The 14885-nt window shown below is 40.6% G+C and overlaps 1 protein-coding gene across 1 annotated transcript in view; it reads right to left on the bottom strand.

Moving 5' to 3' along the window:
- The window catches only part of LOC135087060 (solute carrier family 7 member 14), a gene marked incomplete at its 3' end in the record, with an annotated part of 134445 nt that overhangs the window by 115667 nt on the left and 3893 nt on the right, over positions 1-14885 (bottom strand). Inside the window, exons 3-4 of the mRNA XM_063981907.1 lie at positions 13309-13436; positions 9035-9125 (exon numbers count right to left, since the gene is read on the bottom strand). Coding sequence (XP_063837977.1) covers positions 9035-9125; positions 13309-13436 — 219 coding nt within the window. The remainder of the gene's footprint in view (positions 1-9034; positions 9126-13308; positions 13437-14885) is intronic.

The raw sequence follows: 14885 nt of genomic DNA, 5'->3' as shown, positions 1-14885 counted from the left end.
TGTACCTACCCTAGTTTTTGTTACCAAGGCTGCTTTTTAAAAGCTAATTCATTTGGTCATTAGCATAGTAGTTAGAACAGACAATTCCCCGAGTAGGTAGGCAAGCCATTTACAATTTACATGATTTACATTTCATGAGCATTAGGGTTGACACTTTGACAGTCGTTTTAACTTTTAATGTTTTAATCTGCATTTACAAAGACTGTGATTTAATTTATGAAATTAAACTACAAAGATTTTTCTGATCCAGTCATCTAATATCAAATATCACCATCATCGGTTCAACAGTCTTTTCAGGTGGGACTCAATTTATTTTAACGGAGGATGCGGCATACACCCCCTCACACTATTTAGGCTATACCAAATACCTAAGTACCTAAATTACATATAAAAACTTATTTTAAACACGTGTTTAAAATGACGTTCACTTACGACCGTTTTCACATAAGTATGAGGTCTCACAGTGCGCGTGAACGAACCAAACACAGAGCTCTATTCAATGCTGTGTGTTCGATTTGCTGCTTCACTTAAGAATACGGATGTAAATGTAAAAAATAAGTGTTCAAAGTCCGTTTAACTTTTTGTAATAAGCCCCAAGTATTCTAGCGCCGTCGGGCAAAAAACGAAGTCTCTACAATAATATTTATTATTTGCAACTTCAAACATGTTTCATTACTCACGCACAAGTGTCCAAGTGTCAGATAGTTGAGTGTAGTTCTGAGAGCGCTTGCGAACTATTCGGCAACTTTTGGCGCTAAGCTGCCTCGGTCAACTGAATTTCAATTACTTTTCTATACACTCGCGAGAACGCTCTCGGAAACATTATTAATTTGTTTTTGAAACAACATGACAATGCAGTTTCAGCAGTAATATAGAAATGTTTCACGTCAACTAAATGGCTATAAATTCTGGTGTCGTAGTTACACCTACGTTGTAGATGGCAGTTGTACTCCTCCGTCAAAGTCGAAGTAGTTTGATTTGGAGGATTACATTTGATGCTCAAGTAAGATCATTCAAACCGCTTTGAGAAAATAATATAATTTATGTGGCGATATTCAATTGTTTTAGAAAAGAGTTAAAAACGAAAAGAGTTTTATACGAAAAGAAACAACTGACAGTCGGCGTAACGTTTTCAATTATTTTGCAGCCGTCACTTCGCATCGCGACACTTCTGTTAGATAGCAAATGTTTTGCTGCGCTGATGTCACGCTGCGTTATATCCGCTATTTGTGAAACGCTTTGAATTGAATGTGTGATATGCTGTCACAACTGTCAAAGGGGTGTGAGTGACTGGTTGGGTGTCATTAGCGACATCTACCCCCGGCATATAGATGACCTACACTGAACAGTCAAAGCTATGACATTGTCAGGAGGGTTCTACTATCAATGCTGGGTTGTTAGTTTTGGTTTTTGCTACTTACTTGCGTTAGGTACGAGAACAAGTGACATCTCATACTTACATCTAAATAAGGTGGCCTTTTATGTTTTGAGAGAACGAGTACTTTCATTTAAGATAAAAAACGACAGCTTTGGATGAACGGCAAAAGGTTTTTTTGTGCCCTTAAACCATTAGAGAAGACCTTATATTATTAAAACCATACCATACTACCATATTCATTAAAATAAAATTACTTTATAAGTTTGAGAATGTTACTAGGTATGCAAAATCACTTGAAACCTATGTTACTGTTAAGCTTTTACATTTACAAATACATTAGTTTTTATTTCATTCAAAAATACCCAGTAGTTATGATTTTATAGGCATTCAAAGTTCGCTTAAATATTGAGTCCCGCCGACGGTCACGTGACCCCGTGTGACGTACATTCACAGCGTCCGCTCACTAGAAAACGGATATAAACATACTCAAATATTTTTTTTTTGTAATTACAAACTTATTATACATAATAACACCCAGACCCATAACAGAAATTAAAATTGAACCAAACCCAAACTTGATGCGAATGTGTCGTTTTATTGCGAATTACCTTCCAGCTCCATCATGAGACCCCGATTACTATATGTATAGAATTAAAATACTCATCAATACAAAACGAACGAGCCCAAACTCGATGCATTTAAGTCGTTAATTATAGAGTTCCTATGGCCACCTTCCAGCTCCATCATCAGATCAGCTCCATGTCATCATAATATTGCATGGTCATCCAAATCACATGTGTTTGCGAAATTTCAGCTTAATCGGTTGCCTGGAAGTAGGTCTTAATTCAGCTTGCAAGATTCCACCCATACAAATATGAGCCAGTCACTGTAATATGACGTCACGCGCATAAAATGGCGGGCCGGCCGCCGCCCGCACTTTTAAAATTCAATATCTTGGAAACTAATTGACGTATCGAAATAATTCTTTCACGTGTATTTTTTATTTTTAACAGAGAATACAGAAAACTAAAAAACAAAATTAGTGAACATTCTTCATTACGCCACCAAACTGAAAGTTTTCACCATCCAAAACTACTTATCAAGAATCCAATAATCCCCGTATTTAACTGAAGCTCGGTTAATATTTTTCAATACAACTTTAGAATCATAAAATAATAACGGGAAAATATCTAATTTTACAAATACAGATAAATCCAGTATAGAGTGCATAAAGAGTCCTGATAAGGTAAGGTATAAAGGGTTCTGATGAGGCATTCCTAGAGCCAGCTGATTACAGCGCAATTTCCCAGAAGACCTGCAACGATGTATTAAGGATCTACTTTCGATAATACAGCGCTTGCAGCGGCGAATTGGATTGCAAATTGGAAAGGCACAGTACAGTCAGTATGTGTAAGTCAACGTGAAATTGTGAACTCCGTCTGTTTATAATACAGGGTGAAAACGATAAGTGATATCACTAGATTATTTCTAAACTGTAAAAGATATCAAAAAACTGGTTACTGATCCTGAAAGCGCTCCACAAGCTCTATCACACAGTATCAATAATAAGTTGCAAAATAAACTGTATCGATCCAAAAATTCGATGTTTCCAGCTTCCAGACGTTAAAGCTTCTACCACACCAACGCGTGCAAATCGCCATCATCTGCGCGATCAAAGGCCAATGACAGGTCGCGCGTCATAGGCCGGTCACTTGTCATTGGATTATGATCGCGCCGTGATCGCTCCGGCGGCGATGGCGATCTGCAAGCTTTGGTGTGGTTGAAGCATTAGTATAGCCACACAATATCGCGTGAGCTTGTAAAGTAACAGTGGGTTAGGTTAGTTTATTTTCCTGTCGATAAAAAAGAGAGTAACCTGACGGAATTCTCAATTTTAGGGTGAAACGTATTTCAAAATGTTCCAGCTGAAACTGTAAAGAGACTGGTTAAAACTTCAATCAACTTCAGTTTCCAATCAAAACTCGAAATGAAATGTAATGAATGCAAGTTGTAAATAATAATTAATACTTGAAAACTTTGCAAAAATATTTTGATTTTAATTAGCGGCATGTTACCTAAAAACTTGTGTTTCTATAGAAATTGAGGGAAATGAAACGGCTTCAAATATGTATTTCCGTAATATCAGCGTAATTTTACTCCACTGTGGTATTTTGTCAAACTGGTTCGTTCGTTCGTTCGTTTCAGCCAAATGACCAGGGCCGGATTAACCATCTCGGGGCCCCTAGGCACAGCTCGTTTTGGGCCCCCCTTTTTTTGTCGCGGAGGAAATGCTTTGCGTACCGTCACCACTGCCGGGGGACAGGGTGGTGTGTGGGACTCCCGGCGCCCTAATAAGGGAAAAGGACGGGGTATACCTACTAAAACCTCCGCGGCGTTCCGTCGTAGCCCGAGTGGGGGTGTCGCGAGTATCCGGCCGTAGCCTTAGACTTCCGCGACACGAAGCTAAAGCGACAGCTCGCCTACACGGCGGACCCTACACGCCCCCCTTGTGGGGGTCTGGAGAATGCCCGAAACGCCAAACCGTTCCCGTCAGACGAAGGTGACAAGGGTGCCCCCGCACCCCCGGCCTGCTGGCCGCCACCTGGGGGCAGAGTAGAACGGTCGTACAACCGCCTTCTCCGGCCCCTTCTCCGTCTGCGGAGCGATGGGGCGAGAGGATCGTTCTCCCGCTCGCGCTCCGCTGCCTCCTTCTGAAGGATGACCTCTTCGCAAAAGGAGGCGACCACCTTCCAGCATCCTTCACTTCCCAGCATGGCGATGACCAGGCTCGGAAGCGAAAGATCCCGGCCCACGACCGCAGTGAGGACACGGCGCTGCTCCTCCCAGACTGTGCAGACCGCGAGGGTGTGCTGCACCGTGTCATCCGCCGCGCCGCATTTGTGGCACGTACGGGGATTCCTGTCGCCCGATTCTATGCAGGTACGAACCGAAGCAGCCATGCCCGGTCAGCACCTGCGCCCGACGGAACGTGAGGAACCCGTGCGGTCGTACCGTCCAGAACAGGACCAATGGCGGCCAAACTGCGCGCGAGTCATGTCTTCGTGACGGCGCCGCACCGCTCCGGGGCCGGGCGCTTTCCACGCGCCTTCTGGTCTGCCATCCAGTGATAGATGACAGACAAGACCCCAACTTCTAGCTCCCAAGGAGGAGTACCAGTGAGGACGCACGCCGCAGCGTGCCCTACCGTGCGGTAGGTCCTTGCGACCCTCTGCGCTATGGCCCGGTCTGCGCAGAAGGGCAGTATTCTCCCTCTTGTTGAGTGCGTCCGCCCAGACTGGGGCGCCATACAGCGCCATGCTCCTCAGAATGCCGGCATAAAGTCGACGACACTTCGTTTGTGGCCCTCCCAAATTCGGGAGGAACCAACTCAGTACGCTGGCTGCCTTGTGGAGGCGTGGCGCTAGCCCGTTGAAGTGCGGGCTAAAATGCCACCTCCCGTCAAGCGTGAGGCCCAGATATTTCATTTGGCCTTTGACGTCAATCCTAACGTCCTCAACGCGTCGGGAGGGTCGCGCTGGCCCCGGAAAGAAGAGGGCCTCAGTCTACTCCAGCGCGACTTTCAGGCCGAGGCGTCGTATTCTGCGAGCGACTAATGTGCCGCCCGCCGACGCCAGCCGAGCCGCGGCCCCAAATGTCTTCTTCGGGCAGTGACCAGAGTGTCATCCGCATAGCATGTGACACTCATGCCCGCGAGAAGGACGCCCCGGAGGAGCCAGTTGAAGCCTAGGTTCCACAAGAGTGGACCGAGCACCGAACCTTGCGGAACCCCGCTGGCTACGCCGCGCCGTTTGAGCTGGCCGTCTCTGTTAACATACAGGACTTCGCGGTCCCGTAAGTAATCGGCCAGCAGCGCTCAAAGGTACTGAGGCACTCTGTGATGTTGAAATGCCTAGAGTATGGTGGGATGAGGGATGGTATTGAAAGCGTTGGCTATATCGAATGATACAGCCAACACACCCTCAGCCCTCTCCCTAGCCTCCACAGTGAGGCTTTTTAGCCTCTGAAGGGCGTCGACCGTCGACCTGTCATGTAAACAAAGCAGTAATGCCAACGTCACGAAAATGAATTACTCGTAGGTTCCACAATATCAAAATATGACGATTGAATGTGTAAACCAAAATAAGGCGAAATTTTGAGGTGGTTTTGTTGCATAAAAATAATCTTTAACATTTTTTTATTTTTATTTTTTTATCGGGAGTGCTGGGCCCCTGGTCATAGTGGGCCCCTGGCCATTGTGGGCCCCTAGGCACTGGCCTAAAGTGCCTTATGGATAATACGGCACTGCAAATGACGTCCACTGCTGGACAAAATCCTCCACCAAGGTTTTCCATAATGACCGGTCCTGCGCTGCCCGCATCCAGGCTCTTCCCGCGACCTTTACCAGATCATCGGTCCACCTAGTAGGAGGCCTGCCCACGCTACGTCTTCCAGCCCGTCAAACTGGTATTTTATATTATTTAAAAAAACCATAGGGTTTCACCCACGTATTCATTAAGGTGAGTATAGAATAAAGCAGTTCTATGTAATGTATAATTTATAATTAATAGTATCAGGTGTTACTTTGCGGAAATCCATAATTAGATGTTCAAAAGATACAATTACTTAGCTTATGAATTCCGCTTAGTGACGCTGGCACAAGTACTACCCTAGTTGTGAGTTAGCGGAAATCTTAACCTAAGTAGTTAATTTTAACTTTTTAATATCTTATGTACCTATTGTACGTTCTTACGATTGGCACGATACAGGTATTTACGAAGTTTGGTTCGTGAAAGGGTGATACACTGTAAAGCTTCAGCCAAACCAACGCGTGCAGATCGCGTCTGCGATGGCGATCACTACGCGTGCATAGACCGCGCGCAGTGCGCGAAGCACTCACGCGCACCCACAAGGTGGACCGACGACATCATAAAGGTAGCAGGAACGCGCTGGACGCAGGCCGCTACCAACCGGGCAACATGGAAAGCATTGGGGGAGGCCTATGTTCAGCAGTGGACGGCCTATGGCTGAGATGATGATGATGAGTGCGCGAAGCTTAACATTTCATAGAGCGGCTCGTTGATCTGTTACAAGTAAATACTCTAAGTCTATACTCACCTTTAATTGAAACGTGCAAACAAAGCTATCACTTCAGTGATTGAACCGACTACAAACTACTGTATTACAAAGACAGTCAAGCTGTCAATCCAGTACAGTGCACTGTCTGTCGGATATCAGGATTGGGATCTGAAAGCCAGTGGTTGACTGTCGGGGTTGAAAGCCGTGATCGCAGATAGCTTTTAAGCTATTGCAAATTGTGGCTTGAGTGACAAGCTTCGAGGAAATGCTTGTAACATACGAGAACATACATAGATTCTGTATTCAGATGGCAGATAGCTTTTGAACCATTGGTAAAGGTTGAGTGACAGGCGTTCGTAGAATTCCTATTTTGCATTACCTACTAAATACGAGTAGATCCCCTATTAATTACACTTAGCATAAAGTACTTAATTACTATATTCTTAGGAATAAATCTCAATCTCAGCCTTAGGGCTGAGTTGCACCACCTAACTTCAACTGTAACAAAATGATAACGTGACGTGACGTTTGTTAAAGTTAAAGTAAGAAGCTCACAATGACCATCCTTTAGAAAAAAATCGCCAGTGCACTTTAATATTTCTTATATTCAGTCCCCGGAAGCTTCATTAAGTAATAATTAATTATTAATGCACCCGTGAGAAGCCTAAGTGGGTTCGCTTCTTTCATTAACGTATGCTTTGTTATAACTTTAGCTTAGAATATCATTTTAAGTATTTTCTTACGAAACCAAGTAAATAATAATATGACGTAGAAGCTTTAGAAATGGAAGATGGTAGAGAAGTGGTAAAAGTAACGACCACTTAGAGGCGTGTAACGAAAATGACACTGCGCGAACGTGTCTAGCAATCCCTTTGTGAGGAATCGCGAGCGCGCTGATGTGAAATTCAACTAATACCCATTGTGGTAGTTGATATTATGCACTGTCGTTTCTGTTTCAAAGGAATTGCAAGTGGTCGCTGTGACGTTATAATGGCACGGAATAATTAGTGTAATTTTACTTGTATAGCTGCTCTTTGAGAAAATAAAAAAAAAACGCATATAGACTTCACCAGAAATATCAGCCTCATTCGTTCGTTCGTTTCAGCCACATTACGTCCACTGCTGGACAAAGACCTTCCCCAAGGTCTTCCTGGTTGTCCTGCGCTGCCCGCATCCATGCTCTTCCCGCGACCTTCACCAGATCGTCGGTCCACCTAGTAGGAGGCCTTCCAGCCTCATATTACATGAAAACTTCTAAACACGCATGAAAATCTTCACAAATGGAGTTGACAATTGAAAAATAAAATTTACCTAATACTAAATTAGCATTAAAACAACGTGTTCTCATTTATACTACGACTCTCAGTTACTGGGCTTAACTATTATTTTAAAACCACTCCTACTTATTCAAAACCACAAACCGATTCCAAAGAATGAAATACGAGTAGAAAGCATTAAACAAATCCACGACAAAGTTGGAGCTGCTCTCCTGGCGAGAGCCCTCTAGACTTGTTGCATGCCAAAGCGGTGGTTTCTTTGAGGCAGTTGTTCAGCCATTTTGTGATTTGTTAACTTTCAAAGAAAAGGTGCTAAAGTTGTGCTTAATTGTCGATTGTTATCAATTGGTATCGATTCATTGTGTTCATTCGAAATTATTCAGTATTTCTTTTGGAATGTAAGTAACAATTCTGAAAAGGTCCTTTAAGGTAAAATTTGACGTCTCGGTTGAAATATGTAACTTTTTCAAAAACTACCTAGGTAGTCCTTTACTAAAACATATGAGCCTAGGTAAAAGTTCTACACGTAGGTAATATTATTACTATTCCCACACAATGGCCTATTCAAAAGCCTAAAAGGCCAAGAATTTTTTTTTTAAATAAAACAACGAATTATCATAAAAAAGCCACTTCAGAAAATTATTTTGTACCTACCTAGTTCAAAGTAACAATCGGACAAAATCAAATACAAAGCGAAACCGTAATAAAGCCTTTAATTAAGTAGAAAACATACGAGAAATACTATCAAAAGCGAACCGGTCCAAAAACTCAGTTGTTTTAATAAACAAACAGTTTTTGTCAAAGAGGTGAATATTCAGTGACTAAAGTTACAGATTTTTAATTAAAAATCGGCGCTCGCCAACTATGGTTCCGTTTTCAAGTTTGTATTGATATTTTAACTACTAGGTATACTCGTATTCAGACTGCCGTGGTGCATTTATGTAGATACATGGGCTACTATTACTGCTACTATAAGCTAATTGAGGTGGAATAGGTCATGTCAGAGCTAGTTCAGAACTTTTACTGTCCATGGATCGAATAGCTTCAACGAATGATATCAATGTCAATGTTTTGATAGCGTTTTCTTTTTTAATTTAAAAGGTAGGTTGGAGGAGAGGCACCCACTGAAAACTAGCGTCATGCGTGCATGCACGCGTGACCCGACTAATGCTGAGCGGGCGCCTTTTTGACACAAAATATGCATGTATAGTTTTAAGTCCCTTTGTTCTGTTTTTTTTATTTTCCTTTTGTGTCAAATAAAGTTTTTCTTATTCTTATTCTTAGTACTCACCATAAACAGTGCCAACAGCCGATGCGAATTCGCGAGCAATGGCGCCGTCGACCAGAGAGTCGAAACAAGCGCTCAATGCGCGAGCGCAAGCACTCGTTCCAATCTGTGTGAGAAACAACGTGAATTAGAACTTTATGCAATAGACAATACGGCTTGTTTTTGTGGGTGATCTCATGCTGATTGATAGAACACACGTTACTTTTTTCGAAAATCGTACACCACAAAAAGTGTTGTAAAGAAAATACCAAAAAGTTTTTATTTAACATTACAACAACATCCTTTACATCAAAATGCTCGAAGGGACTGTCTTTTTAGTTTATAACGAACTCTTCTTAGATAAAAATACATGAACAGTCATAGCCAGATTAAAAAATAAAATACGAGAACATCGCATGAGCTCACTGTAAAAGGATTTTTATTCGAGATATCTCGGATATTTGTTTCAGCAATAGCATTTGTTTTTAATATCCTTTATTGGTAATCCTTCAAAAGGGTAATATAAGAATTCAAGTTGTACCTAATAAAATGCAATATCAGTGTTATTTTCTTTCGTTTGTTTAAAAAAACATATTACTTTTGAGCTTGTTATCGACAAAGAATATACCAAGGACAAGAAATTATTAATGTATTTTGTAATAATAACTTGTGACATTTATGCCGACGTCCTTAGAGGATAAAAGGGAAAAGTGGATGGTAAAATAAAAGATTTATTGTAATTTCAATGATAAATTAGACAGACGTTAACACTCTAATAAATTGTAATTGAGATGGATTTGTTTTTGCTTTTGAGACGAATTTGCCTCTGTACAAACAAGATTCAGACTGTGCTCTACCAATTTTAAAATAAACAAAATATCTATTTTTCTTTAACGAATAAATTAATAGTGTTCAAATGGCCTGGTTGTTGTTTGTTTCTTATCGTCATTCAAAGAGACTGCAGGTTTTTACATTGCCAAATTTCAAGTTCATACTCATTCATTACATTCATTGGTACAAATGCACTAACGTGCATGCACGAAGTATCTTCAAAGTTAACAATAGTCAATAGCTATATCAGTAACATTCTTGTAACAAAATAAACTTATTACAAGTACCTATAACGTATTCACGTGTTACAGTATTTAGCTTGATGTACCGTTGTACAATACCGGTGAGTGAAGTGGGAAAGTGGGAAGTTAACCCATTCATAATTAATTTAGCTTTTAGGGTACAACACGGTACTTACACAAGGTGAAGGTTTTGATTGAAGTTAAAAATAGCTTTGGGTTTTATTTTTCTACAAAATGTTTGGTCGCTTTTTACTTTGATATTTGCCACTGAAAACATTTTCATCTGTATGAAAATCAAAACATTTGATAGAAGAAAAAACAGTATTTGTTTAAATAGCTCAGAAAACAATTTATGATATGAATTAAGTAGACTATTATTTTAGCATTTTGAGTCTCGTTATCAAGTCGTTGAATTTAGATGTTTTCATCATTATGGCATTTAGTCACCTCAAAAAAACAAGGTGCTTTCAATTTACTGAGGTAAATGGAAAATTTGGCCTTCGCTGCCCACGCTAGCCATACAAGGCTCTAACAAAATCCAGGTGTGGGTGATTCTATTGTACTCTGATGGAACCACGCAAATAAAGAAAAAAGTTTAAGGATGAAAAATGTGGCTTATTCACCAACTCGACACATGAGACTGGACACACGTGTATCCAATTGGTGAAACTCAAATTAGTTCTTATCTAAGATTTTTACATGAATTAGGTAAATCATCATCATCATCTCAGTCATAGGACGTCCACTGTGAACATAGGCCTCCCCCAATGCTTTCCATGTTGCCCGGTTGGTAGCAGCCTGCGTCCAGCGCCTTCCTGCTACCTTTATGATGTCGTCGGAATTAGGTAAATCACTTTTATGTTTTCGCCAATTGAGCGTTAAATTCTTGGCATGTCCAGATGACGAAAGAAATAATAAGTGTCAATACTAATTTTGAGTGGCACCAGTCTTTTGTGTCGAGTTGGTGAATAACTCAATAGCTCTCTAGTTTACACCCTGTGCATCTGCTCAGTTGTATAACTAATGCAAGGATGTTAGTTAAGCGTTCAGTTTAAAGGCATCTTCTCGGGTGAGCATCGATTTTAGGCCAGTAGAATTAAACACAAAAATTGATTAAATCGGAAATAATTCCTACAAAAGATTTTTTTGCTTTAATGGCTTCATTGGTTGCCCATTAAGACTCTCCTAAGTTTTCGACTTCGACGGAGTTGTGCTTAAGTGGTGGCGGCCCCCGAAAGGGGCGTTTTTTCGGTTTTCCGGTTATACCGCGTAAAGGACTTACCCTATCGAAAAGTGGTCTTCATGACGGTTAAAGGGCACTTAATTCTGCATTGAATAAGACCAAATTCATATGTTTTGGACAAACCGTTCTCGCGCTAAAGTTCAGCAAAGTAGAAAATATACGTATAATTAATGACCCTCTCCACGTCCAATGGCTTGTTACCCACATGCTTCCAAGCCTTGTAAAGGGTCGCCTTAACTAGTGTAACCCTAACAAGGCTCACGAGTTTGATTCGCTTATCCTTGTTCGTCCCAGCCGTTCCTTAACTGCGGTTGCTACACCTCTTCCTGGCACTCTCCTGAACGACTCTGTGTTACCTAATGTGGCTGCCCCTCTTCCTTGTACCCTCCTGTACGATTTCATCGCTTAGCCATATGCCTGGTCCAAGGTTCGACGCCACAAAATCAACTACGTACGAGTGAAAATAGTTTAAATACTATTTCCCGTGCTTGAAACATTTTTCTTTACTGCTTCGCCTCTATTAGTCGTAGAGTGATTGTATATATCCTATAGCCTTCCTCAATGTATGAGCTATTCAACACAAAAATAATGATTTCAATCAAATTAGTAATTCTTAAGATTAGCGCGTTCAAAGAAACAAACAAAAAACTCTTCAGCGTTTTAATATGAACTTGTTGTTGTTGATTTTTGGCGTCGAACCTTAGACCAGGCATACGGCTAGGCAACGTAGTCATGCAGGAGGATACAAGGAAGAGGGGCAGCCACAGTAGGTAACACAGAGTAGTTCAGGTGAGTGCCAGGAAGAGGTGCAGCAACCGCAGTTAAGGAACGGCTGGCACGAACAAGGATAGGCGCATCAAGCTCGTAAGCCTTGATAGGGTTACACTAGTTGAGGTGGCCCTTTTCAAGACTTGGAAGCCTGTGGGTAACCAACCATTGGACGTGGAGAGGGTCATTAATTATACGTATATTTTCTACTTTGCCGAACTTTAGCGCGAGAACGGTTTGTCCAAAACATATGAATTTGGTCTTATTCAATGCAGGATTAAGTGCCCTTCAACCGTCATGAAGACCACTTTTTGATAGGGTAAGTCCTTTACGCGGTATAACCGGAAAACCGAAAAAATGCCCCTTTCGGGGGCCCCCACCACTTAAGCACAACTCCGTCGAAGTCGAAAACTTAGGAGAATCTTAATGGGCAACCAATGAAGCCATTAAAACAATAAAATCTTTTGTAGGAATTATTTCCGATTTAAAAGCTAATTCTACTGGACTATTTACCGCCACAGGATTTTACACCATATTCGAAAGAAAACAAGGCTTACAGTCACAGCTACTACCAAGCTTTTATCATGCACATCAAACTAGACACTGTGGGGTCTTAAATAGTTGTAATAGGGTTGAGTTTCCTACAAAAATGTACAGTCTGATGAGCTGTCGTCTCTACATTGTCGATGGAACTTTTAAAACCATTTGTCTTGCGGAGTTGCGGCGTATCTGTTGATTCGATTAAAACATTATTTTCTACGTTAGTTGGAGCTGGTTTGAGTTAAACTTTTAATGGTCGGTTAAACATTTACCTTCATAAGTTTGATGAAATTTTGTTGAAATATGTAAGGCTACGTTCAGATTTAAGATGTAATATCATGGATATTTTTAACTTAAATTGTACAAATGAATATCATATCAAGCTAAATGCTGCGCCTTGCGGCATGTTATTTAGATGTTCAAAATAATTATGATAAGTGTTATTTTGCTATAACAATGTGTAGTCTCATATTGTATTATGTTGTTGTGTGTCAAATGTACTGTTATTGTTTGTTCTCTGTAGCTGTGCCTAATAAATAAATATACTTTAGACTGTACCAAACTGATTTAAAACTAGAAAATTACCAAAAAAGAGATTTCAAGTTAGCTTTGTCCGGAGATAGAACCTCAACCTATGATGTTCTAGCCGAGTTCACATCTTTTTATTTACACATTTATTTACTTACCAGATATTCCAGTACCATATTCCATCCGATGACGAAAGCAACGAACTCGCCGACGGTGACGTAAGAGTACATGTACGCCGAGCCCGTCGTGTTTGGGACTCGAACGCCGAATTCGGCGTAGCATGCGCCTGCGAAAGAAACAACGATTTAGCATTTGTAATTTAATTTTAAGGCTTGTGCAAGTCAAAGTAAGTTGGTGCAACAACTTACTTTGACTTGCACAAACGTCAAAAATCTGTCAAACTCCATACATAAAACATCGGTTATCGTTATAATTACGATCAAAGTTAGGTGGTGCAACTCAGCCTAAGCATTGTTATTGTCACACCAACGATATAGCAAGCAAGTCTTGTATTTGTCCCACTGCCTTGGAAAAACACAATAACTATACAGGGTGTGGTTTTTTAAAACAAAGCCCATTTCACGGATGATAGTAAACAGTGTAAACACACATGAAAGTGATTACAAGAAAAATATAAATAGATATTTACCTATTACTTTTTTGTAAAAAAACTTGTTAAAATGTGAAAGTTCACAATGTAAGCTATTGTAATTATGTGAAAATATATTATCATTAAAGTTACGCCAAAATACATTGTCTTTTCCAGTGGGTAGGCATAGGCCTATTGTAAGCTACCTATTACAGTTACCTTAATAAACAAAATTGCGGGTAGTTTTGAAATTCACCGATAAACGATTAGTCGGGGTCGGGTAGACCACATGTTCGATCACCGTGAACAGTGTCGCCATCGGTGTTATTAATAGAGCCAATAAATCTATACTTCTATACTATCTATAGTATGATATTATAATTGCGAAAGTAACTCTCTCTGTCTGTCTTGCTTTCACGCCTAAACCACTAAACCGATTTTGATGAAATTTGGCATAGAGATAGTTTGAGTCGCGGGAAAGGATATAGGATAGTTTTTATCCCGGTTATTGAAACAGGGACGCGATAAAGTTTTTCTGTGACAGACAAAATACCACGCGAAGCCGCGGGCGGAAAGCTAGTCCTTTCATAAACTGATACCGAGGAAAGCTGAAACTTTTGTACGTTATTTTTACATTACAGGCACTATTACGCAATACGTCCATTTCAAGGTGATCGTAGAAAAAACGATTTTCCTTGACCATGACGGAGTTTTATGACTCTATGGGTCAATAGAGTAAAACATTTATAAAAGTTTTAGCGGCCCTCCCCCGCGTCGAACGGGTAGCTTTAGGCTTTAGGTCCGTATTTAACAAAATGTTTTTCTTTTATTTCATTTTTTCGTAAATTTTCTAATGGTTTATACTTATTCTGCTATTCGGGATAGAGACAAGAAATCAAAAATCAAGAAAATCGGTCCAACCGTTCACGTGTAGGTAAATGAAGATTAAATCTTTTCGGAATAATGTTACCTACTTATTATTCGATTAGGGCTGATTTTTCAATCGTTGAATAACTTTTAACTAAAGGATAAGTTTGGTACATTGACAGTTTCAGTATGGGAAATAAATGTCAAAATGACAAGTTTATTCTTCAGTTAAAAGATATCCGCATACGCATTTATACTTTTATGCGTAGTCTAACCTTG

Source organism: Ostrinia nubilalis, chromosome Z (genome assembly GCF_963855985.1).
Source record: "Ostrinia nubilalis chromosome Z, ilOstNubi1.1, whole genome shotgun sequence".
Lineage (NCBI taxonomy): Eukaryota > Metazoa > Arthropoda > Insecta > Lepidoptera > Crambidae > Ostrinia > Ostrinia nubilalis.
This window is presented reverse-complemented; position numbering and strand designations above follow the sequence as displayed.